General features: G+C 34.3%; 1 protein-coding gene and 1 long non-coding RNA gene across 5 annotated transcripts in view; one reads left to right on the top strand and one right to left on the bottom strand.

Moving 5' to 3' along the window:
• ADGRB3 (adhesion G protein-coupled receptor B3) overlaps positions 1-25,853 on the top strand; it is a 726,064-nt gene that overhangs the window by 551,408 nt on the left and 148,803 nt on the right. For all 4 annotated transcript variants that reach the window (XM_045069381.1, XM_045069382.1, XM_004769290.3 and 1 more), the window contains 3 exons: positions 16,269-16,395; positions 18,005-18,108; positions 21,991-22,093. In XM_045069381.1, the coding sequence (XP_044925316.1) occupies positions 16,269-16,395; positions 18,005-18,108; positions 21,991-22,093 (334 nt within the window). The remainder of the gene's footprint in view (positions 1-16,268; positions 16,396-18,004; positions 18,109-21,990; positions 22,094-25,853) is intronic.
• Positions 8,558-16,388, bottom strand: LOC123388943. The gene is made up of 3 exons (XR_006603456.1): positions 16,320-16,388; positions 9,687-9,818; positions 8,558-8,746 (listed from the first exon to the last, which is right to left on the bottom strand). It is a non-coding gene; the product is annotated as an uncharacterized LOC123388943 (long non-coding RNA).

Below are 25,853 nucleotides of genomic sequence, written 5' to 3'. Positions count from 1 at the left end.
AGACAGAAAGCACAAAGGTACAAGGGAAGCGTCAATTGCATCAGGCAAACTCACTCTTCTTTAGGGAACAAAATGGGTCAAGTGTATTACATCACTAGTGCCAACAGGGAAATTCCAGACCTATGGGTTAAGATTATATTCCTAGGGGAGATTAAATTTGCAATTAGGTTAGGTATTAAGCCCCCTGTTGGAGATGTGGACCTAGAACCAGTTAATCTGTTACAGGCCTATTCTCTCTTTTTTAGCAGGGATTATTGAGGAAAAAAGGAAAAGACATTCAAGAGGTGTGAATCTAATTCCTGGAACAATAGAGGTACTTGAATCGATGGTGCCCCATTTCAGCTGCTGTTTCCAGTCCCACTTAACGACTATGAGAAGAGCGTACCTCAGCTTCTCTGAGTCTTGAGTGGGTGAGATAGATGCCTCATAAAGAAGGGGTCTCACTAAAGGCTTCTCTGGAGACAGCAGAAATATGGTCCTCATTAGTGTGGATGAGCCCTCTGGGGAGGCCTAGCGGCAGTCACTGAGAAGAGAGGGGGCTTATCAGTACTGCCCTGAAGGCCTAAGATAAGGTCTAAGATAAGAACCAGCCTCTTTATCTCAAAGCTCTGAAACCCACCTATACAATGATTGCAATTAAACCTGTATAGGGGAGAAGTGATTTTTATGAAGTAATAGGCAGCACTTAGAAAACTGGCAAAACCCAGCCTGGAGCATCTGTTTTTCCTGTCCGTTATTCCTGAGTGTTATAGTCATAAATTATCTATAGTTCAGTAACATGGCTGAGAAGGAAAGCTGTGCGATACAGAAGGAATGTAGTGTTTTGTTCAAGGTGGCCCGGCTACCAGGGAAAGAAGCAGTCTGTCACCCATCATCCCATGGGCTGCAGCACTTCTCAGCTCTGGTCCCACAGGGCCTTCGATTTGGCTGAAAGATGCAGTGAGAGATGGATGATTTGGTGCTAGCATATTTTCTCCTTTGTGCTGCTAAGATGATTAAAGACCCTGATTTGCTTCTCTTCACAGCCCCCTCGGCTGCCAGGTGGAAGATTTCTCTTGTCCTTGAATCCTTCCTGAGGTGTATCTGAGAGTAAGATTTGAATCTGGCAGAGTAGTGTGGTTATAGCCTCTCCCCACCCTCATCTCTTTGGAGCTAGATAGGTATTTAATTTAAAAAAAAAAAAAAAAAGTGTGTGGCACATAGGTGGTTTAGTTACTTAAGTGATTTTGGCTCAGGTCATGAAGTCAAGTCATGATCTTAAGGTTGTAAGAACGAACCCCACGTCAAGCTCTGCACTGGGCATGGAGCCTACTTAAGATTCTCTCTCTCCCTCTCCCTCTCCCTCTATCCCTCCCCCACCTCTAAAAACAAATAAACAAATAAATAAAAATAAAAGAATGTGATGCAGGTGATGGGGAATTTGGTTCAGAGTATCTGACTCTTACACAGGGACAGATAGACCCTTTAATATCCAGGAGATGGTCTTGAGTTACTTCTTTTTATACTTAACATTAATATATTTGGGTGGGCACATAAAAACCTTATCTCCATGTGATAAAAAGATTAAGGTCTTTTAAGCCTTACATTGTAAAACAAAACAGTCATTGTTCTATTGATATGAAAGCTTTTGTCCAAAGTGGTTAATAAGTACTTGTTGTTGAATATTTGAATATTTAATGCCATGACTGAGTCTGGTACCCAAAGAAGCAACTCATATTTTAATAACCATCCAATCTTAGAATCCACTGATAATATTTTCCCCATTCATGTCAGAATTCTATATACACTGCAGCCCTAGACAGTTTATGTCCCAGTATATAGATGTATAAGCAGGAATCACTTCAATCTGTACTTTGGCTCTCTGGGAAGAAGGAGGAAAAGAAAAGAGCAGCTGAGTAACAGTGAATAATAGTCTTTTCTGTCCTGTCATATAAGATTTGAAAGAAAATCTAATTCATAAGGATATGACTAAATGAATTAGTTTAAGGATATCTGTACTCAGAACCTAAAAGAAATCACACAGAACTACTGGAATATAGGCAGGGGACTCCAAAAGCAAGTTCTTTCTCTTTTTCCTATTCTTTTGTGCTTGACTTTCCATAAAGAATCTATTGCCTTTATAGGAGGCTTTGTTCAGCAAGCCTGGTAGCAATAGGAGCCTAATTAGGTGAAGAGAGCTCAGAAGCCAGGAAGAAGTAGCACTTACTAGGAGAAGTTGGAGACAGTGAGAATTTGTGGGGTCACCCACAATGGATTTTCTGAGCCGTCTATTGAGTTACTCAATATTTTCCCCAAGCATCACTTAGTTCGTGAAATATCCTTACTCTCACTTGGAGGTGCCGTGGATTTCTATCAGCATTTGTTTCTCGTATTAAAAGGTCCTGAAGCCACCTTAATGATATAAAACTGCTACTCTAGAATGTACTTATTATACTTCCCAGGACTGTTGTTGAACCTGTGTTTGTCCCTGGAAATGGCTACAGTTAAACTCTAAACCACTGAAGATACATTTACTGGCCTGAATTAGAGAAGTATTAACATAAGTAATTTGTTTCTCTGTGTTAAAATTGCAAAGTTGGAAATTGCGCAGAAAATTTTACACCGCACTCTGAGAATAACCAGTCTTTATACCAGTCTTCCCAAATGTATCAATAGGAAAATTTTTCTTATTTCCTGGGGTTTTCTATGTATTCTAGACAGTTGGCTACAAAACTAGGTTATTTATATTGTGGAACATTATGTTGATGTCTGATTCTCTTTAGAGAACTTGAAGTCCTCTTCACTTGAAATTTACTTCAGTGGTAGATAATGTGTAACAACTATTCTTCATAAATTAATCAACTAAATATGGAAGACGTATCTATGTTTTAACTTTTTTTATATGCTTGACTATGGTTAAGAGAAAAAACAATAACTGAAGGATACAATGAACACAACTGCAGTCTTCAACTTTGCTAAAAGATTATGTAACTCATAGGTAAATGGCATGATGTCCTTGGTTTTTATGACTGAATCAGTAAGCAAAATTTAACGAAGTGGTTGAACGACTTCACTATCTATGTGGATTATTAATGTTCACATCTTAAGAGATAACTTGAGCTATGCTTTCTTGTCACCAAGAAATAAATGTCAGAATTCCCTGAGATTCTGCAGCCTTTACCTAATAAGAATAATACTGTAACATATATTGTGCTATATGTATAATGTATATTATAGTAATGGGTCTGCGGCAGTCAGAAATGAGATATGACGATGGGAGAGGAAGCCAGAGTTTTATATTAGTGAAGCTATATTAATTATGACAGAGAAGGCTCTTCTATTATAAGCTTCATTTTTAAGATGCTTGAAACTTTCCCACAGGAATTTTCTCATGACAGGTTTTTTTTTTTTCTCCTAGTCATGAAAATAAGGAGATTGGTTTTTAATGTTTTGAAAGATTTTATCTGGGAATAAAAGTGTTTTTCTAGCCATTAGAACATTTTTTGGGGTATTTTACTTTCTGAAACCTCAAAACAAATAGCTTTTTAATGACCTTCAAACTTGTCTCCAATGAAGAAGTTTAGTGCCTTTGGTGTGTTAGGCAGTTTGATTTGCAAATAATTAAATTACAAGCATTACCCAATGCTTCCTCTGCAAATTTTTGTGTCCCCAAATAGCAGTTAGCCCACTGCACCTTACAAATGAGGGGAATTTGCAATTAGTCGGTCAGTTACTGAAAATTAGCCATTCCTAGAATGTAAGTGATGTGGGTACAGTTTTTATATATGCTAAAAAGGAAACGAGAGCTGAAAATTAGTTGTTGAATACTGACATGGCACATTCCAATATAAGTGAGTTCTGCTAACAAAGGAGAGCAGTATCAAGCTGAAACAGTGGCCTATGTGGTCTACTTTTGTTTAAAATCTCACTAAGACAGAGTCACCTCATTCTCTGAGATCAACAGATTGAGATCCACTCAGGAGACACAAGGTTGAGATCCAAAACAGGAAAGGCCTTGACTGCTCATTAAAATGTTAATTATGCCATGGAGGGTTCAATGCTGTCCTTCAACCATGAATTTTCACTGCTTGCCTTATTAATGTAGGAAGTAACCATAGTTCCACAGGAGCAGCAGCATGATAGGAAGATAGAATGCACATTTCTTTAAATATATGGCAACATGTATTTTTCTAAGTGCCAGACTTTTGAGAAATGGACTCATGTCGTTCTTTCCTTTGTCACCACAGCACTAGCTACACACCTACAGTTTCTAACTGTGTTCTAGGTTTTGGAATTTTCTTAATTAGGGTGGGGATGGACAAGTTGTATATTTGTCTCCACTGTACCCGAGGGCAGAGACTATGTTTGTCTTTCAATCTTTGAAATCTGTATGCCTCGTACCAAAAAGGCAGGAAAACATTTTATATAAATTTACCAATGTAGGAGGTTAAAGCAGAATTTCATCTTCTCCAAATTGTGCAAGTCAGTATTTTAGGGTGTCTACATCAATACCTATAAAACCCTAATTTCACCTACCCATAAACTCCTAGAATACTGTCCTTTCAAATTTATTCATGAGACCTTAAAAATCCACTTAAGGGGGTGCCTGGGTAGCTCAGTTGGTTACGGGTCAGACTCTTGGTTTTCGGCTCAGGTATTTATCTCATGTGTCATCAGACCAAGCCCTTGTCTGTCCTTTGATCAGCAGGGAGTCTGCTTGAGCTTCTCTCCCTCCGCTCCTCCCCCAACTCATGTGGGACCATGCTCATGCTCTTTCTCTCTAAAATAAATAAGTAAATCCTTAAAAAAAAAAAAAAATCAACTTAGGCACTATCGTCACTAAGCACTGAACTTTAAAAAGTTGTGTTACATAATTCACTTAGAGACACTCCTGCCTCTTTGTTAGCCTTTCTTCATGAGCTCCCATTGAGGAATTAAAACACAGGCTTCCCTTTTCCATTGCTACTCTCAGCTTAAGTTGCCATGTAGTCAAGAGCATATAGCTCGGCAAATAAATAGTATGAGATGTTCTTCTTAGAACAGTGCTTCTCCGCGAATATTTGTCAGCCGTAGCAGCCACTGGACCCTCATTTACCTCACATCTTTTTGTTTTGTGGGAGGTGGGGAATTTATGGCATCCCACAAAAGACCTCCATCTTCAAGATTCTTCAAAGCTAGAGGTTTACAGAAATCACTACATTTTTGTAATTTCATATATTATTACTTTCCACTATGCTTATCAGAGCATTTATTTTAAATATTCCTAATATCCATAGAAAGTATTTTAATGAAAGGTTTTCATTGATAATTTCATGGTAATGGCAGTACTTTGGGAGATAGGAAATATTACATCATTTGCATTTCATGTCAGAATATGACATGTATTACTTCCCTGGTAATTTTACTTATCTTCATATTTTATTAGCCCACCCATCATATAAAATGTGATGTAGCTGTTGGCCATGTGGTTATATGATCCCAAAGGTTTTGTAATCTCGGGTTCTCTTTCCAGTTCTTACAATCTTTATAGTAATAGCAACAACAAAAAATTCATGGTGAACATCAATTCATACCATCTCTTTCATCTTCATAGAGGACATTAATTACTTCATTTCTTTTAACTTTGGGTCTTCCAAACACAGACTTTGGCATTGCCTCTTAAACCTAGAAACATTATGGTGCCATGATAAGAGATAATCTTTAATAGGTAATCTTCTTCATGTCTCTTGAATCCTCTGACATCATTTCTTGTCAGTAAAATGGTATATGTGATTATCACAATATATTTCATTTATTTAGGAATCTTAACTTTTAGAAATATGATTTTTATCTTCATTAATAATGCCTACATCATATATCCACTGAACAAATAATTGATGAAAATATTCATTATCCTTAGTTTTATCAACACAGTATCTCTATAAAATTGGTAGAACATGCAACTCTCTAATTTTATAAATGAGAACACTGAGTCCCAGAGTAGGCTAGGGATTTCCTCCAGATAATAGCACTTTGGTGTGGCCCAGCTGAGACAAGAAACCAACTTTCCCTTTGCCATATCTATGACTTAAACAAACAAAAATCCCCACACATGCAATAAAAACTATATGTAGGATAAAAATCATTGTTTTTCCATAGATTCTATAGAGGATGTAAAAGGGGAGGAAAATTAGCAAGCTCTTTTGAAACTTGTCACAAGCAAATTCAAAGTGTAATTTTAATTAGAAAAAACCTGATGAAAGTTATTGTAATACTTACTGAAGCCATTATAAAGCATCTATTTATCTCTGTCATCGTGTAGATACAAAATGTTTACAGCATGTCTTTTATTGAATGAGCTTTTTTACTTTAAACACTGCAATGCTGGGATATTGATTAGTTTTTAAAGAATTCAATAGTTGCAAATGAGTGATACTGGATCTGGTACAAAGTTACTTGAATAATTATATGACTATGAACCACTTGGTTGTTAACAGATTATTTTCTTAGTTTATATTTTAACTTAGTCCAGTTTTTCATATGCAGACCACTTTATTTCATTTCTATGTGTTTGTATATGGTAATACTTTGTTCTGTCATTCCAATCATTTCCATTTCCTTTCTACTAATACCCAGGTTCCCAAATTGCACAGAATACATGGAGGAAGTAAGCAGAGAAACATTACTGTAATATTCTAGGTTACCTGTATCAGAGTTCTAAGAATATCGTGTCATCCAAGTAGTCATTTAAACTATATATATGTCCAAGGATTTTTGCATAGCTAGTGATGAATCATATTTTTAAAGTATGATTAACTCTTCAAGAACTAAAATTTCTATTTTTGAAACTAATAACTCTGATATCAAAATCACATATTCCCAGCTTTATCCCAGAAACAAAGCATTGGGATCTTGAGTGACAAACGTCAACCTCTAATAGGTGTTTTAGTTTCACATCTCAACAGTAAGTTGTTAAGATCTATCCTCATTTGGGTTAACATTACAGACATATGCTCAAATTTTTAACTTAAAAAACAGCTAACCTGTGACCCAGTGCCAGAAGTATAGCTAGGTCAGTTTACAGCCAGGCCACATCATAATTATAATTTCAAATGGAATGGGAGGAAAAAGCTTACTCAGTGATTCTGCTGTTGAATGTTTTATGCCAGAGTTTTAGCCTATAGAAACCCGCTGTGAATCATAGGTATACCCCTACAGAGTTTTAGGAAATACATTTGGCAAATAATGTTTATAGTATAGTGATTTGATTTAGAAGTGTTAAGATCTATGGAGGAATTCTCAACTCTTCTCATTTCTTCCCAAGGTATTATTGTGGAGGAAGACTTTCCTCTGCCCTTCATGGTCTTCTTAGCTGGACTAAGAATCAAAGAGACATGAGACCAATTAGCAGGAGAAAGTAAAATGTAATTTCCTCTGTATGGGGGTCCACACAGACATGGAATTCCAAAGACAGTCAGGCAGAATGAGGTATCTGTATAATCCTGAACTACAGAGAAACGGGTAGGGATCTGGGGCTTCAAAGGGAAGGAACACACTTCACAGGAAGACAAAAAAGAGTTAATGTAAACAATTGTTTGCTGGGAAACTCGGAAACAATGAGCCATAAAAGACTTTGAGATTTTAATTCTCAAAATGTGCTCACCATTTCTGAGCACTCTCCCTGCATGTTCTTAACTCTGGTTTTATGCTTTCATTGTATCTACCCCTCACTGAGAGCAGAGAAAGGAGAATCTGCTTTGAAGTCTTGTAGACTTGGGTTCAATTCCTGGCACAGCCCTTTACCAGCTGGGCAGCCTTAGCATAGCCACAATCTCTTGGCTCCATTTATTTCTATTAAACATTTAACAATAAAGCCAAAGTAGGCAGTACAGAGCTTGCATGATTGAGATATCCAGGCAGCTTCTAACCCCAGCTCTTATAGTTCTAGGATCCTTATGATTCTGGAGGGAGGCATTAGGTCCATTTGTCTCTATATTCCTACCTGGGAAAATCACAGCAATATCTACCTTGATACTTTTGATTTAGGATTTAGGATTTATATACATATATATATATATATATATATATATATATATATATATTTATAATATCTACTATAGCACCTAACATTGAGTTAGATACTCCATAAATGTTAGCTGTTATTTTCATTAGTGTAATTATTATTTGCTTATTTACTAATTAATGATGGCAGCTAGCATGTTGTAACCTTTAATTATTAATAAATCATGGTGAAGATATTTATACATATTTATAACCCAGTAGATTGGCCTCCTTAATATTATTTCTTCCCATACTTTTTTTCTACTGTTATTATTTCCAATTTTAAAACAATAGCAAAAAAAGATTAGTTTGCCTACTTTATCAGTTTTGTTTTTATTTTGCTATTGAGGTTTTATTTGCTTATGAAGTTAGGATATTTTTTTTAAATATTTTATTTATTGATTTGAGAGAAAGAAAGAGAGAATACAAGCAGGGAAAGTGGGAGAGGGAGAAACTGGCTTTCCACCGAATAGGAAGCCCAATGTGGGACTCAATCCCAAGACCCTGGGATCATGACCTGCATTCACGGCAGCCACTTAACTGACTGAGCCACCCAGGTGCCCTGTATTTTGGATTCTAACCTCTTACCAGGTCTTTGGTTAGCAAGTATTTTCTCCCATTCTTTAGGCTGACTTCTCACTCTGGTATTTTCCTTTGTTGTGCAGAAGGTTTTTAGTTTGATAAATCCACTTGTCTAGTTTGGGTTTTGTTGCCTGTACTTCAGGGCCTGTGGAGAGGAGGAGGTGGAGAGTTTCTATTTGACAGGTATTAAATTTCAGTTATGCAAGATGAATATGTTCTAGAAATCTGATGTACAACATTGTGCCTAGAGTCGATACTGTACTGTGCATTTAAAAAGTTAAGAAGATAGATCTGATTTTAAGTGTTTTTACCACAATATAAGAAGTAAATAAATAAATATAAGCTTTTACTGGCAATAAAACTGGTGCTACCATTCTTGTAAATGATGTTCAGTGACCCTTAAGAGCAACATGTTCTTGGTTTTAATGTGTATTTTATGACAAAAAGGCAGTGACACTACACCTGCAAGATAATTTCCACTGAAGCTCTCAAGCTCCAAATGACAAAGTACAAATCTAGTATGTCCACAGAATAACCTAGTTTGGTGTCTGCATCATATTAGATGCTGAATAAATATTTGTTAAATTTAAAAAATGAATTAATAGTGTAGAAAAGTTTGACTTTTCTAGTCCAAAATCTATACTGGGTATTTATTCAATAAATATTTATTCAGCAGCTACTATGTATCAGACACTCTTTTAGGATCTGGGAATACCGAGGTAAAAAAAAAATTATAATAAGCAAAGACATACATAATGTATTAGACAGGATAAGTGTTATGGCAGCAACAGAACAGGGTAAAAACACAGGGTATATGAGAAATTATTAGATGATGAATCAGTTATTATACAGCAAACCACCTCAAATCCTAGTGGCTTAAAACAACAACTATTTTATTTGTTCACAGTTGTATGGCCCAGCTGTTTGGTTGAGTTCAGTTGGTTGGTTCTTCTGCTGGTTTCATCTGGTGCCATTCATGAAAATACAGTTCTCTCTGGCAGTTCATCCTGGGGCGGAAAGATCTAGTATGGTCTCCCTCACATGTCTGGTAGTTAGTGCTCTCTCTTGTATTTAGTGAAGCTCACCTGAGTCTACTCCACATGATAGCAGAAAAGATGATGAGTGATGAGTATAGAAACTGTAATTCTCTTGGAATCAAGGCTCAGACGTCACAAATCATTTCCATTGCATTCTTTTGATCAAATCAAGTCACAAGGCTTATGAAGATTCAAAAGAAAAAGAAATAAACTGTATCTTTTAGTGGGAAGAGTTATATAGAATTCATGGCCATTTTTAACCTACTACTGATGGGGAATTACTATCTTATATTGGATAATTGGTGAGAACCTTTCTGGTAGAATAACAGTGCAGCGACCTACATGATGTGAGGGAGTAAGCAATATAATTATCTTTGAGGACTGCATTCTGGGCCAAGGCAATTCCCAGCAAAAAATGCTAAGGTGAGAGAACAAAAAGCTCACTGCCTTTGGAAATGATGGGCAAAGGCAAGTAGGAGATGAAAGTAGTGACAGACCAGATATTACAGATCCTTATAGGTCATTGTAAGATTTGTGTCTTTTACTCCAAGTGAGATCAGGAGAACCACTGACAGATTTTTGAACAGAGTGACATGAATTGATATATGTTTCAACAGGTGCTCTCTGGCTACTGTGGTTAGGTGGCAAGAATGGAAACAAGAAGCCTAGTGATGGGATTTACACAGACAATAAATAATGGTTCTTAGAATAGAAGGGTAGACCTGATAACATTTTCTGGAATAATTTGTAATAAAGCAGGAAATATACTCTTGGATTTTATATAGTCTTCCCAACCAGACTGTCCCCATGTCAAAAAAGGAAACTTATTATTATTATTATTTTTAAAGAATCTTCTACTTTAGCATTTGAAAAGCACTCTCTAAAAATACTTATTGACTGGTTGACTAGTGAAGATTCAGGTCTTGCTGCTAAACATAATCACTATAGCATGCTGAATCTTTCAGAATTTGTCATCAAATGGTGTTTGAAGACCAAAAACTAATAGATTAGCCTGTTGATACACTTCAGATTATATTTCTACTATATGCTGAAGAACAACAAATGAATTAGAGCTAAGACGATTGTTTGGATCCATCAGTATCAACAGTCATTGCATTGCTTGCAGTGTAAATAATCATTAAATTAACTAAACAAACATCATTTAATACCTATTAAGTGAAAAGCCGCATGGCAGAGATTCAAAGGCAAATAACATACAGTTCTCAAAAAACACTGGTATTCTAGTATGGCACAGAGAGTGTTAATTTTATAACTAAAGAAAGTGAGGTGAATTTATCAACCAATATTCCTGTGTTGGATGGGAATCATTAATAGACACAAAGGATTGTTTTGGGGAGATCTAACTATAGAGTATTCCTGGAACTACTTCATTTCTCTGTAACAAATTGGAAATCTAGTGTTTTGGTATAGTAGGGTCACTATTAATTCCAGGCCCAGCACAGTGGATGATAAGTGCTCTTTCTGGTAGTAGCAAAGTACCTGCTTCTAAATTTCATCTCAGTGAATGAAGTGTATATGTTTTATGTGGGTATTACTCTTCATTTATTATTATATTTTTACACATACATACTAGTATATAATGATATCTGTATATAGCATATATATCTGCATATATATATATATAGCATAGATATCCAATGATATCTGTATATAGCAGATATATCTGCTATATACAGATATCATTATAATTGATGGAAAAATAATTTTGAATAACAGTCTTCCATTGAATCACAATACAGAGAATATCATTTTTAGAAGGAAAAAAGAACTTAGAATGTTTACCCATTATTATGTTTTCAGAATTTGGAATTTAAGCTTTTATATCACCCAAAAGAGTAAATGATCTCACTATAGAGACAGGAGATGTTTTATGTCATAAAAAATTGGTATAAAATCAATGTTTTTCTTTAATGCATCATAGGATATATTACTTAAATATAAGATATAAATGATACAGTGTAACAGTCTACCTACCCTTTGCTAACTTTATCCATTGGTAACTCAATTTGCTAAAACTGTGACACTAGTACCACAATGGTTGCAAGTGTAAAAGTGCATGACATTCAGATATTCTTACAACTTCATAGGACATGTTACATTCTGTTTTAAAAGAGATTGCAATTAAAACTTAGCATTAAACACTTCTGGTATGGAAGTGAGAAGCCCAACTTTGCTTCTCACTCTGACTTAAAACAAGTCTCCTACATTAACTATACCTCACTTTTCTTATCTATAAAACTAAGTGGTTGAGATAGATCAGTGATTCTCAACTCTGGCTGCACACAGAATCATCTGGGGAGCATTAGGAGAGTAATAATGCCCAAGGCCCACCCCAGGGCTTAATTTTTAGAGGTCTCCAGGTAACTTTAAAGTAATCAAGTGTAGAAAACCAATGGACTAGAAGCTCACTAAGGTTACTTCTGGCAAAACTTTCCAATTATTTATCCCCTGTGTTTTGACATAGTAACAGTTGCTAAAGATAACAATAGTTGCAATATTTGCAATGTTCTAAAAAGTAGGAATTACCCTCAAATACTACTTGAACTCAAAATTGAGAATATTAGCTCATTTGTACTCCAAAATTTTCTGTACTATGGGAATAACTTATACCAAGAACCATATACACATCATTTACTTGGGTGTAATCTATACATTAAAAATAGTACAGATTCACCTAATTTTTAGAAATTAGTAACTATTATCATGGGAAAAACTTCCTTTCAGTGTACATACATGGTAAGAAGAATGTACTCAGAAATTGTGTGTAAATTTTTTTGAATTGCCATTGTAGCTATTTTGATTTTGAATAAGTGGGATGTTAATATCCTAAAAGTTAATAAACATCCTTAAGTATATGGCTTATTCACAATAAATACTTTACACATTGATTTATTATGAAGCAGAATAGACAGTTTTATAAAAGAATGATTCAAGTGAAATGTCTGGTTGTATCGGTATTTCAAAGATAAAAGTTTGGTTTCTTGGAACAGTTTTGAAATGTGTCACTATAAGTTTTTGCTACCAGGTTTTACTAAATAACTTTTTGTCAAAGAGAACAGACAATTTTTTCCTGTAATTGTAAATATTATAGAATTTCGTCACATACTATATTATTTAAAGTTCCCATGAAATCATGAACCCAATGATATACTCATATCCAAAAAGAAACCAGGTTAGGAAAGAAACCCAATTAGGAAATTGGGGAAAGCCTCAAATAAATATAAAGCTAGAAAGTAATAGATTTTGTATCTCACATTTCTATGCTTGTGGTTATGTACTTTTGAATACTTGGGATAGGCAGACTCTTCTTTTAGCCAACCTAATAATAGGAAGAAGGAGAAGAGGTACAGATGACAGCTAACAGCTAGCATGGGTGAATGTAGGTGTAACCAACAAAGACTGTTCTGGCTGTATAGAATTTCTGCAGGCCTAGTTATTTTTGAAAACTATTTGAAATAAATTTTAATGCCCAGAAAAGATATTGTGAAAAAGAAATATGTTATTTTCAGCATAATATGTATATCTGTATCATCATTCTGTGTTCTCTTCTGACATTGTCCGTCTGTTATTCTTATTATATCTTTAATATTCCTATATATATTGTTGTATTTGTTTGCCTTATTGATGACAACCTAGACTTAATAAATACAAATAATTCACAGATACACCATTAATCATAGCCTGCAAAAAAACCCTCTGATATTGGAAGAATAATATGACTGCTGTAATAGTCCACATGTTTGAAAATCTTGTTCTTTACAGATTGGAGAAGCTTTTTTGCTTCACATTAGCTGTACCAAATATCAGTTTGCTTTACAAGATCTCCCTGAAATCAATCAGACATGTGTACCATGCTTTCAAAGAATTTTGTGCAGTAAGAATAGGCTATTGAGTGTTTAAAAATATAGATGACACATACTATAGGTTTTGTAATAATAGTGACATGTATGCTTGTGATTTGGAAACTAATTTTAAGAGTTTATATGGTTTTAAAATATTGAGGTTTTTTGAAACAATATAAAATATGGTTTGAGAATGGTATCATGTTTATTGCTCAGCTCTTGGGATTAGCCAACTATAGAAGTTGGTAGTTAATCTCTTATTTTTCAAAATCTTCTCTGCTACTCATCTGCTCCAATTTCTGATGTTCTATCATATGCATTATTTTGTGTTTTATACCTTATTTTAAACTGAGAAGAGTACATCACACTATGTTCACTTATGTTATTATATTAGTTTAAACAGGTAAAGTCAACAAAGCAAGAATAATTCCAAAGAAAGGTAGGGATACAGACTTTGTAGCCTCAGGAAGGTACACGTGGAAAGGGGCCCAGAAAGATTTGAAGCATTTCATGCTTGGGGGCAGTGAGACCCATGTCACTTTCCAGTTCAGCCCGAGGCTGGGTCAGGTCAGCAATGCAATCATTGTACAAACAAAGTAAAGTAAATTGACCTACTTTTCTAAAGATGTCATGTAAAATTTACAAGATCTTCAGAGTCCAACATCATTATATTGAACACAGACTTAATATCTGATAGCCAATGTTTAGTAATGCTAACATTTTCTTAATTAATTACCTGGGTATAAATACATAATTTTGTCTCATATGAGGTCTTAACTACAGTAAAGTTTTTAATTCCTTATTAAGATTTCCCATTGGTTTATTGATCATAGCTACATAATGTGAAAAGTTTAAGTACTAGACTCCATCTTGAAAGCACAGATACTGCATTAAAGTAGAGCTGCCATCCAGGATGAATAATGCAGATATTAGGTTTTAAAACATGTCAGGTTCTCTTAACTATATCTTTCTTCTTTAAACTTTAATCAACTAAGCTAAATGTTTTTCATTTGGCCTTCACTGTTGGTCTCAAGAAGATAATACACAGCTTATGAGATAAACTGAAGTGTTGCTATGGTTAGGTAGAAGTGGGATTTAATTCTATTGCAGTTGGTTGAAGGTATTACTGATACATATTTTAAATTTGACATGACTGCATGACGTCATGAGAAAGATAAGAGACCTCCTAATTTTGAACTGGTGATACTTAAAAGTATTTGGGTGAACTTAGTTAATTTTTTTATGTGGCCTTCCTCAAATTCCTCACTCAAGTATTCCTTCTTAAAAGAACTTGTAATTAAGAGTATTTTGAGTCATAAATATTAATGATACAAAATCACATATATTAAAAACATTGTTTTTACATACCAAAAAGGATAGTGTGAATTATATTCTGTAGCTCAACTTGGAAGTCCAACTGTCACAGAGAAGCTTCTCTCATTGAAATCTCTCAGAAATAGACTGCATGCATATTTAACCCAATAGCTTTAGGCATTCAAGGATGGAGTAGGTGAAATCAAAAGTACAACATTCAAAATTAGGTGTTATTCGCTTCGAATTTTAGAGTAATTTTTAACACAGAAAATAATGTGGTTTGAAATTAAAACACACACATAAACACACACATAACCAGGTTTCGCTAGCTGGAGAGTTTCCATACCTGGGGGAGGGGAGGGGAGAATTGGTGCATTCAGTATATAACACGTGTAATGCTAATAAAGTTGATTGGTTGAACTCTCTAGCTTTTTTTTTTCTTTTTCTCCTTTTCTTCCTCTTCCTGTAGAGTAGTTCAGCTGGGGGTGGAAGGGTTCTCCCCCATCTTACTCCCCCCTACTAAGAAAGCGTAGGTTGATAACATTTTTTTATTCTGCTGGGGTGGGAAATAAACCATATGCTTTAGAATTTTGAATGGCTATACCAAAGAGAAACTGAAGCAGGCCCTCTTTCCCCTTCCTACCGGACTTTGGGGTAGGATTATTCTTCCAAATGTTCTAGCAGACTTGGTGTTAGCTTAATGTTTCTACTTCAGGGCAGAGACGCAGGTCAGGGGGAGAAATGTCAAGGGCTTCAGAGGCGTGTTGGGCTGAATGAAGTGTGGAGTGGGAAGCTTATGTCTGAAACCTACCCCTCCCCTGGATACCAGGCAAGGCAATAAGAGTCGTAACCAGCTGATGCCGCTGCTGCTGCTTCCCGTTTCCAGGGTGAAATTTTCACAGCAGCTAATTCTAAAGGGAGGAAAAATCCCTAACCAGCAGCGGAAAAGATCCTATCACCCATCCCAAGCTATATAACCTTTTAGGCAGGCTTTTCAGAGAAATCCGCATTTTAAAAGCCAGCATTCACGATCCAAAAATACAGGACGAGAATCAGAGCTGGTATGAAAATCTGAAAAGCCTCTTTACACTCTGAGTGTTTGAAACGATCCGATGAGCATAGGAAGTGGCTGCCAACGCTCTGGCGGCTGCTGGTGCTGCCACTGCCTCTGCCGTTCCTCGCAGAGGGCTGGACAGAGCTAGTCCCGGTTTCAGCACCTCCGGCGCTGGACAGCTCTTTGCACGCTGCACCCGCCCGCTTGCTTTTTCCAAACACTCTCGCTTTGCATTACTGGAGATGCATCTAAATTACGTTCTGTTCAACAACAAGTAGATTTTTTTTTTCCTGAACGGGAATTACAGTAGACGATTCTCTGAATTAAACTGCATTTTCTTCTTTACGGAATTGGCCGTCAGGCGTATTTATCCCGATCTCCCCCCACCCCCCTTTGCAGGAACGAGTCTTTGGGAACGTGGTCCACCCAGGGATGTAAAACTGTGCTTACCGATGCATCCCATACGAAATGCTTATGTGATCGTCTCTCTACCTTCGCCATTTTGGCTCAGCAACCTAGAGAAATAGTAAGTAACAAAGGGAAAACAAGGCTTTAATGCAAAGGCAGGGACATTGTGGAGAGTGTTTCTCCAGGGAACTGCATTTTAAAAGGGGAAATGGAAAATGTTGCAGGGTGGCAAAATTGGGTTCGTCTCCTCCTTAGCTACAGTAGCTTGGTAAAATGAATTCTAGTTGATGTGCTGTAACTAAATTCTACTAAATTTTATGTCTTCTAACTTGAAATTTCTGCAGCATAGTTTTGAGGATGTACTCCATCATATTACTAATATGCTGCAAACTTTCAAATAAAAATAATTGCCAACTTAACCTTTATTTTAGAACTGTAAAGCTGGTCTGGGGAATTTGTGAGAATACTGTTGGTAGTAGAATGAAGACCCCAGACACTATAAGCCAAACATATTGCATATCTGCATTGGATATTTTCAGTACAGGTTTTCTGGGGGTGTCCTTGGATATTTATTTTTTAAAAAAACAAAAAGCAAATGAAGTTTTCATGAAAGCACGGACTGCCTGAAACTGTAAAATCATTCCTTAAAAGTGTAGGCTTGTTAAAAAAAAAAAAAGTAGTTTCTGAAATAGCTGCATAAACTGTCTAAGAGAAAAATAATATCCTCAACTGTATTTTGAAAAATTATTTACAAAATATTGAAATATAGAAACATAATTATTAAGATGAATGTGACTTTTTGTCTAAATTTGGCCTAAATATGCCTCACTCTTCTTACTTATTTTGATGACAAAAATACATAATGTAATTTAATGTGCATACCTAAGGTTTGGAACACACTTGATCTTAAAGTGTATTTCTTCAAACTTTCAATATTAAAAATAAGAAAAACAACAGATTTTATTAGTTAGTATCATGTTAGTGTCTAAGGAAAGAAACCTCTCAAGTCAGTAACTGCTTATAATCTTTATATATGTTTTAAAATATTTAAGGCTTATTTGTCAAGGTCATGTATTTAGGGACTGATACTGGTATTGTGAAAATTATTTCTGTATATTTTGTTAATAGAAAAGAAAAACCCACAAAATATGTTGTAAATTCTTGCATTCAAAATTTGGTTTTCTTTTATAGCCTTAGAGGCCAAGCAAGTGAAATTAAATAAGAGAACACTTGACTTGGAACAAAGTTGTCAAAAGTCAGAAAGTTTGAAAATTTTTCAATTTTAGGTACCAGGTTAGGGTTACAATGAGTTATAAATGGGAAGATCAAAGTAAATTTTACCAAAAAGCATGCTATGAAATAATTGAAATACAGTTGTTGAAAAAAAAATGCTCCTTGAAATTTCAGCTAGAGAAAATTTAACATGTGAATACTCACCAAGTTTTAGTTATAGGTATTTATTGTAAGCCATGGTGAGTAATATGCCATAATCAAGCATTTAAAACTCTAAGGCCTTTATTACTTCACAGTGGGGGGGGGAGCTAGAATTAGTCACTTTAGAGGTTGAGAATATATGAACAAAGTGATCACTGGGTAATTATCTGGTAACTATAACAACTCTGTTGGCTGTTTTTGAGTATTAGGATAGTTTTGCTGAGTTTAGAAGTTATTTTCATTTATAATAAAAATTATCTCTCCTTTTTGTGTTTCTTTTGTTTAATTTACAGATCATGGAATCCTCTGGTACACCTTCAGTTACCCTAATAGTAGGCAGTGGCCTTTCTTGCTTGGCCTTGATCACCCTCGCAATTGTCTATGCAGCATTATGGAGGTATGTAATCAATTAATGCACTTGAAATAGAATGCTCTCTTAGCAGATTAAAGCTGGCAATATGATAACCATTATGTCTCCTTTCTTTTTAACTTACTGAAAGAAGTATTTTTAGAACAGTTATAATTGTTGTGATTGACATATAATAAATGAGCTCAATAATAGTAATAAAATTCTTGCTTAATTTTCTTGTATATGCCTATGATGACAAAATAAACAAAGCCACATACTTTTCTTCCCAAATCAAGTGGTGATAACTTTCAACAAGTTGCTTACCCTCAAACATGGTATTCTTATCTCCATAGTTCAGTCAATGTTTGTTTCTATTTATCCCAATAGTTACTGAGCTTAGAGTTTAATTGGTACAAAGTAATTTCTCTGCTATGGAAATTCCAAATCTTAAGTTTTCCAAATTCTTAGGTCTCCAAATTCTTAAGTTTTAAGTTTTAAACTTAAGAATTTAAGTGCATGTTTTCAGTATATCCCAGACAATGAGTAAGTCTTCTATATTATTATTGCATTAACATAATACCAAAATGCTATAGGAAAGACCTCTTGGTTGAATGTTTCCAAAAAGTTAGATTTTGACAAATTAGCTAAAAGAAGTAAAAAATACATAAATAAGGAGATGTGATTGAAAAACTTTGTTTTATATATTTGAAATGCATCTGCTTGATAGTACATGAAAATTCAGTATATCCCTAAGATTTCTTCTATTAATAAAAATTATACCTGTATATTTTAGATATTTTATTATGTCTACTCACATATTGATAAACAGTACATAACCAAATGGCCAAAATTCCTAACAGATTTAAAAAATATTAAGTGTAAAACATTGTATATTCATCTTGATTATTAAAAACATTCCAAAAATAGACAGTTGTATATTATTTCCTGAATATGTTCAATATCAAAATTGCAAAAGTAGCTAGTCCTTGTGTTTTACTGTTACTTAAGTTAAAAAACAATTCAGTTGAAGAGTAATTATGATTTACTAAAGAAAGGTCATTTGATTTAACATCCTTTCCAAAAAAAAAAAATGTTGTCCATTATATTTTTTAACTCTCTTGAGATAAGAATTAATTGTCCAGGATATTAATGTGTCAACAATATTAAAATTTTCATACTTCAAAAAATTATGTAGACATTCTTATCCTGTTGACACAGGTACATAATAGGTGTTCTACCTTCCTGGGAAGGAGTTATCTGGTTGTAAGATACTGACAGAATGAGAAAACCTGATAAAATATGGCCAATCCCACGAAATTAAAGAAATGTTTGGTCTAAGCATGGCATTAGAAACAATAAAATCCAAGCTTCAGGGGTTAGTCAAGCAGACATTGCCCTGGGAATGGAAGAGCAAGATGAACAAAGACTGGGAATAAGACTACTTTGTCTCCCATAATTGCCTAAATGGCATTTTTGGAAAATGAGGCAGTGTCGAAGGGCCAGAACTTCAGGCAATCTCAACAGTGTCATCATTCATATTCACTGAAGTAATTAGAACTAAGTTCCATTTCTCAGTCCTTAGAGTTCAGGCACCAATTCCACCTTCTCTTAACCCCTCAACACCTATAGCTAACATTAGCACCAACATTGCCAATGTAAATGGTATGTAAAGAAGCACAAGATTAATTAGTCCATAATAAATCTTCTTTAATCCAGAAGATCCAGGGAGATCACCTAGTAGTTTTCTAAGAATTGCCCAAACACCTGGAAGGATCTGTATTAGTACCTGGTATGAAACACAAGTGTAGAAGAGAGTACCAAGAAACAACACAATTTTGATTCCTAACATTTAGTGGCTAATCAACTCATCGTGTACAAATAGAAGAATTGAAGTAGCATTAATAATTTTATAGGAATTCCAAGATTCCTAAATTAATAGTGAATCTTATGGCTTGACAAATTTAATGAATGTTATAAACATGAAATTTATCTTATAGTATTACCGTGTGGTATTACCATACGGTAATACTCATGTTAGGCCTCTGCTGCCTTTTTTTCTAATTAAAAGTCTAAGTTTTAAAGTTTTTAATGATTTATAGAATATATGAACATCAGAATTATTTTATATATAGTGTAGTATTTTGAAAATTGTTGGTGTCCTTTATAGTTCATTAGAAATGTTCATCGAAATATTACTATGTATGTTCTCTTCATCTATAAATATGTTCCGTAAAGGTATTACATCAAAGAGCAACTGAGCATATCTTTTTAATCTATGTATTGAAATGATGTATTTACGAGTTTTGTTTAAAACCTCAAGTATGTTTATAAAAAGTTTTGGAAGTTGAGATGTTTTATAGAAAATTTTAATGCAATAATGTAACTCAGTATTAATGAATAATAGAAATATCTAGAGTCTTCAAGGTGGTCCATCTGGGTCTTTTATCAACAGGATTTTCCTACATACAGAGCAAATGATATCACTGAAACCCTTTTAGTAATGTCATCTGTGTGCTTGTGCTGTCACGAAGCCATTAACATCGTATAAAGGATCAATTTTGTGCAGCCCTTAAACTTTTTATGTTATATCTCCCACTCACAAAAGAAGAAATGACTTAATATTTGATGTTGTCTTTAGCTTCCCAGTGTGTGGTTTATTATATTTTTAGATACTGATGATGGAGGGACAAGGTTAAGCAATACTTGAGGGCGTTTTATATTGAGAATTGACCTAGGTTATTCCTATTTGGGTTTGTTTTGTGAAGAAAGGAATTTTTTTTATTTGAAAAAATTGCTTTTTGTATTTTATTATTACTCCTGTTTTTATTTTGTGTTCTCTTCTGAAATATGTGATGGAATGTGGGCCTAAATATTCCTCAAAGACAGAGATAGAAAAAGAACTTTGATAGATTTTATTTTCCAAAGAGTGCCTCCAGATCTCTGGCACCCCACCTAACCCTGCACAGTAAACCCACGCCTGCTGTGGAAAGTGATTCCATGTACTAATACAAATTGAACAGCCTCAAATACACAGCAAGTACAAGTATGTCTTTTTTGTTACTGTCACTCAGTGATTTACCACAGGGTACAGTAAAGCAAAATAACCGTTACCCTTTCAGGGTAAACAGCTGGTGGAACATTTGATTCTGAGCAGCTTTCTCTATGACTTACATTCTTGATGCACTTAAAAGTTATATAGCAGATTGTATATAATCACTTCTTCATAAGGGGGAAATATGGCAGATACCAAGTATTTTTCCAGCCTAATGGCAAATTATCATTTGTGGATTGGACTAGTTTTTAGAAATGAAGTTTCATTTTTTTAATCTTTCCTTTTTTTTCTTTCTTTTACTTTTTCTTTTTTTTTGCAGCAGTTAGGAAAAGAAAAATAAAAAGAATAGCAAACTATATAAAAGTATTTGAGTGTGTGAAATGGTGGATGAGGGCTCATGGTTTCATGAAAGTAATGGCTGCTTTCTAGTATACAAGGATATTGAGAATCTGTGTGGGATTTTTCCTTTTGGTTTATATAGATTTTATATGATAATAAATGTATTATATATTATATATAAAAATATATATATACATAATGGTAATTATAGTAATTGTTATATTTCCAAGAAATTTAATGTTTTAGTAAAAAAAATTATATTGATAGCAGTTACAACTTCAATTCTGTCAGAAATGACATGTTGTCCATACTAATGTCTAAAGAAAATAAAATTACTCTGAAGGACTCTAGGACATACCATGTCACTATAAAATTGGGTCTCTAAGGATAATCTTTATTAAAAAAACATTTTTCATATATTTTCTTCTATAAAGGATATATTTTAATGTTTCCTTTTCTGGATGAATTTCACCATTTGCATAATATGGATTTCTTTCTGCTGAATTTTAAAGTTGGACACATTCTTTCTTTCTGGCTAGGTACATACGCTCTGAGAGGTCTATAATTCTAATTAACTTCTGCCTGTCTATCATCTCATCCAACATCCTCATCCTGGTTGGACAGACTCAGACACATAATAAGGTATGACTGGTAATTATTCTATTTGTGTGTTTATGTTTTGACATAAAGCTGATTATTGATAATCTAAACTTCTACATAAAGTGGAGAACTTCTGACAATTTTTTTTAATAAAATTAGTTTCTAAATAAAAGTATTGCCTAATCTAGACCAGAAATATAGTCCTGGCTTAACTTCCTGGGGATTGAGAGGCTGTTTATAATAGTAAAGATATGTTTATTAAACATTATATCAAAGCTCTAGGAGTTCAAAGCCTTGGAACATCAAAAGAGCAAATTTTGATTCATTATCCTAATTGTAAATAGAATTGCCTGTGTTTGGGTCTACTTTAGTAACACACTGATTCCTAAAAGTCAACTATAAATTGCTTACAAGTGTAACATAGATCATGAAAATCTACCCCCAAATTGTCTGTCACCAATGACTGAAGAGAGTATTAGGTAAAATCAGCAATAGATTTTATGCTTTTCAAAAACTTGTACTTCACATTTCAATACTGAACCAGCATTGTGGTTCTTGAACTGCACAGTCACTTTGAGCAGAGTGTAGAAGCCTGAACCCTATTCATACAAAATAAATTGAGTTGGATGACCATGTTTTTTCCACCAATGACTATCAGTTTTCTTTACTAAACTACTCTGAATGCATTGTACGAAATCCATACTAGCAATGTTAAATTAAATTATCCCAGTCTCAAAGGAATTCTGATAAACGTTGCTTTGATGACTTTTGTTGATTAATCTGGGCCTGTTGTCTTCTCAACTTTTTTACTGTCAAATACTAAAGTCAATAGTTGAAATTTTTTTTCTCCCAGAAGCTTTCATTAAAAAAAAATAATAGTAATAATGTGCTTTTCAGTAGGTCCTTCTGATAGACTAGTAGGACATGTATCAACATTAAGGTAGTCTAATTTTGCTAACCCATGCTCTGATTACCAAGGAATCTGATTTTGGATCTGGGTAGTTAGGGTCTAGGAATCCACTTAGGTGATTCTAGTGAAGATTTCTTCTTGACCCATATTGGTTTTTGCCAGGGGGAGAGTCCAAGGGAAAGTTCATTAATCCTGAAGGGCCAAACAAAAACAATTAAAATTCAGTATAGAGCCCTGTGGAAGTAAAAAGAACTTTGATGTATTTGAATGTTTTGTTTTTCCTATTTATGACTATGTAACATAAATTTTATATATTATATGTATATAATATACATATAAATATATATGAAAAGGGAAAACAGGAAGAAAGAAGAAAGACCAAAGGTTGAGGAAGATGCCAGTTGGAATTAGGAGAGGAGGAAGAAATGTACAAATAGCCAACAGCAGAGAAAGTAGGGGCCAACGTTGGCACAAGCTGGGAAGAAAAAGGAAAGAGACGCAAAGTTAAGTAGAGATGAGAGACGATGGGACTGTAAACCCTAAGGAAGTACTAAATCATACATCTCACCCTAACCTTTTTGGCTTTTACCTGGGCAGGGTTTCAGATACCTTAGAAAGGCTCATTTACTTGTTAGTACCTATTCACAATTCTCGAACTGTTTGTCCTTGAAACTCTAGGCAGAAGAGAAGAGCTTTTCCTCTGAAATAGGAATTATTTATTGGGTCTGGCAATGAGAAAAAAATCAAGCTAGAGTTAGCTTAAACCCATAGTTTGAGTTTTTGGTTTTTGGTTTTTGTTTTTTTCATCAAAGCCCCCTTTCCTGTCTTTGTTTAGCCTCCAAATGCTCATTAAAATATGGAAAACTATGTGACCTTCAGTAGGAAATGTGCTTTTAAGGCTGTTTCATGCTGTATGGCAAAGTTTGTAAAAGTTCTAAGCCAGATGGTCAAATGGTAGAATTTTTCACAAGGTTTACTACATATTAGAGTGATTATTGTCTAAATCATCCCCATCCAATAGAAATATAATGTAAGCCAAAAGGCAAGTTACATATGCAATTATAATATTTTATTAGCTACAGTAAAAGTGAAGGGAGATGGGTGAAATTAATTTTAGTACTATATGTAACTCAGTATATCCAAGAGATGACCATTTCAACATATAAGTAATATTTTAAATGCTAATACAATATTTTATAATATTTTTATTAAGTCTTCAGAATTGATGTGTATTTTATACTTCCAGTACATCTCAATTCAGACTAGCTACATTTCAAGTGCTCAGCAGCTACGTCCAGCCAGTGACTACCATATTATATAGGTCTACATAGTAATAATATTCAGAAACTAGTCTTAAGAAATTACATTCTTGGCCATTTTGCCTTTCCCAGCTTTTCAGCTTCCTTGTTTTTTTATGGAGATGTCTTTTTGATATCTGCAAATATTAGGAACATCAAAGGCAAGATAAGACAAGCCTGGTTTTACTTTTCATGTCTGATTTAACAGAATGGCTGGTATGGGTTTAGAAAAAATATATTAGTAATTATCTATGGGGTAGATTCCATATGGTTTGGGGACCATAGTAGTTCTGTTCCAGATAGCCTATGCTAATTTTTGTTGCTACAGTTACTGATGCTTGTGGGGAGGAACATTTGGTAGGTAGTAGTAATGGTGAGAAAATGAGAAATTATTGGTTTCTCTTATGCTATGTTAATTTTGCTTTACTGGCTCTGAGTAGATGATTCTGCAAGCCTAGGAAAATTGACTATAGCATTGTGACTAGGAGGGAAAATATGAACACTGGGATTTTATTTTTAGTCATTCTTGACAATATCAAGTTTCTGGGGAAAATAATCATATATTTTATCATGATGTGCTGAATTGAATTAAATTGCCTGTACTCATTTTATATGTGAAATAGCAGTATGTGAAAGCTATACCTTTCTGACTATATTTGGGATTCATGATTTTTTTAAAAAAAGAAAGAAATGAAAAATACAAAATGTATCATTTGTATAAACTTATCTGTATAACTGCCAGGAAAGTATTTTAAAAAGGTAAAATATTGATCACTGGCTATAGTATTTTATTTAGGTAGTGTGTAGGACCCCATTGCTGCTGTGGGCATTTTTTTTTCCCTTTGGGCATTTTATAATTGACCAGATTCCATCTTTGACTTCCCTGGTAAGTTTTGATTGATTTTTTAGTATTCCACATTTGGAAAAATAGAAACATGTGAAAGCTTCTCTATGAACAAGCTTATTTGGTACTGCCTCTGAGTAGTCATGACTAGTCTGTGCAAAAACAGGTATTTAGTGCTGAACAGGTATTTAGTATTGAGTCCAGAATAGTTTGGAAGTGTCATATTCGGGTCTTTCTCAGAACTGCTTGTTGAAATATAATTGACTCAGTTATCTCACTACTGAGTATTTCTTTTGAGTAGGATAGAAACAAGTTGAAATTCATTGTTTAAGTATGAGGTATTCATTTCTTATATCTCTTAAGATACATTTATAAAATCTACTGATAATCCATGTCATTATATTTCAAACATTCTCATAAAGGGAAACTGCCCTTTGATATCTTTGTGAATGGAACCAGGATGTTCTTGTATCACTGAAATGTTGTTTGTTTGTGAAGAAGTACTCTGTTTTTTTGGTTTTGTTTTTGTTTTTTTTTTTAAGTATGTAGGCTATTTTTGGCCCAACTGTTTTGCAGAAAACAAAGATTATTTTGGAAACATAAGTTCAAAATATGGTTTTCTTAATCACAAAATATGTATCTGCTTCTTCCCAAAAGACATTGAAATGATTTTTCATATTAAAGACTTCATAATACGCTTTTTAAATGATAAAAGCCAAATTTGGCAAAACTATTTATTTATTTATTTAG

This window comes from Mustela putorius, unplaced genomic scaffold, assembly GCF_011764305.1.
Source record: "Mustela putorius furo isolate JIRA1106 unplaced genomic scaffold, ASM1176430v1.1 tig00003927_pilon_pilon_pilon, whole genome shotgun sequence".
In the NCBI taxonomy this organism is placed as follows: Eukaryota; Metazoa; Chordata; class Mammalia; order Carnivora; family Mustelidae; genus Mustela; species Mustela putorius.
The sequence above is the reverse complement of the archived record's forward strand: the minus strand, read 5'-3'. Positions and strand labels throughout refer to the sequence as shown.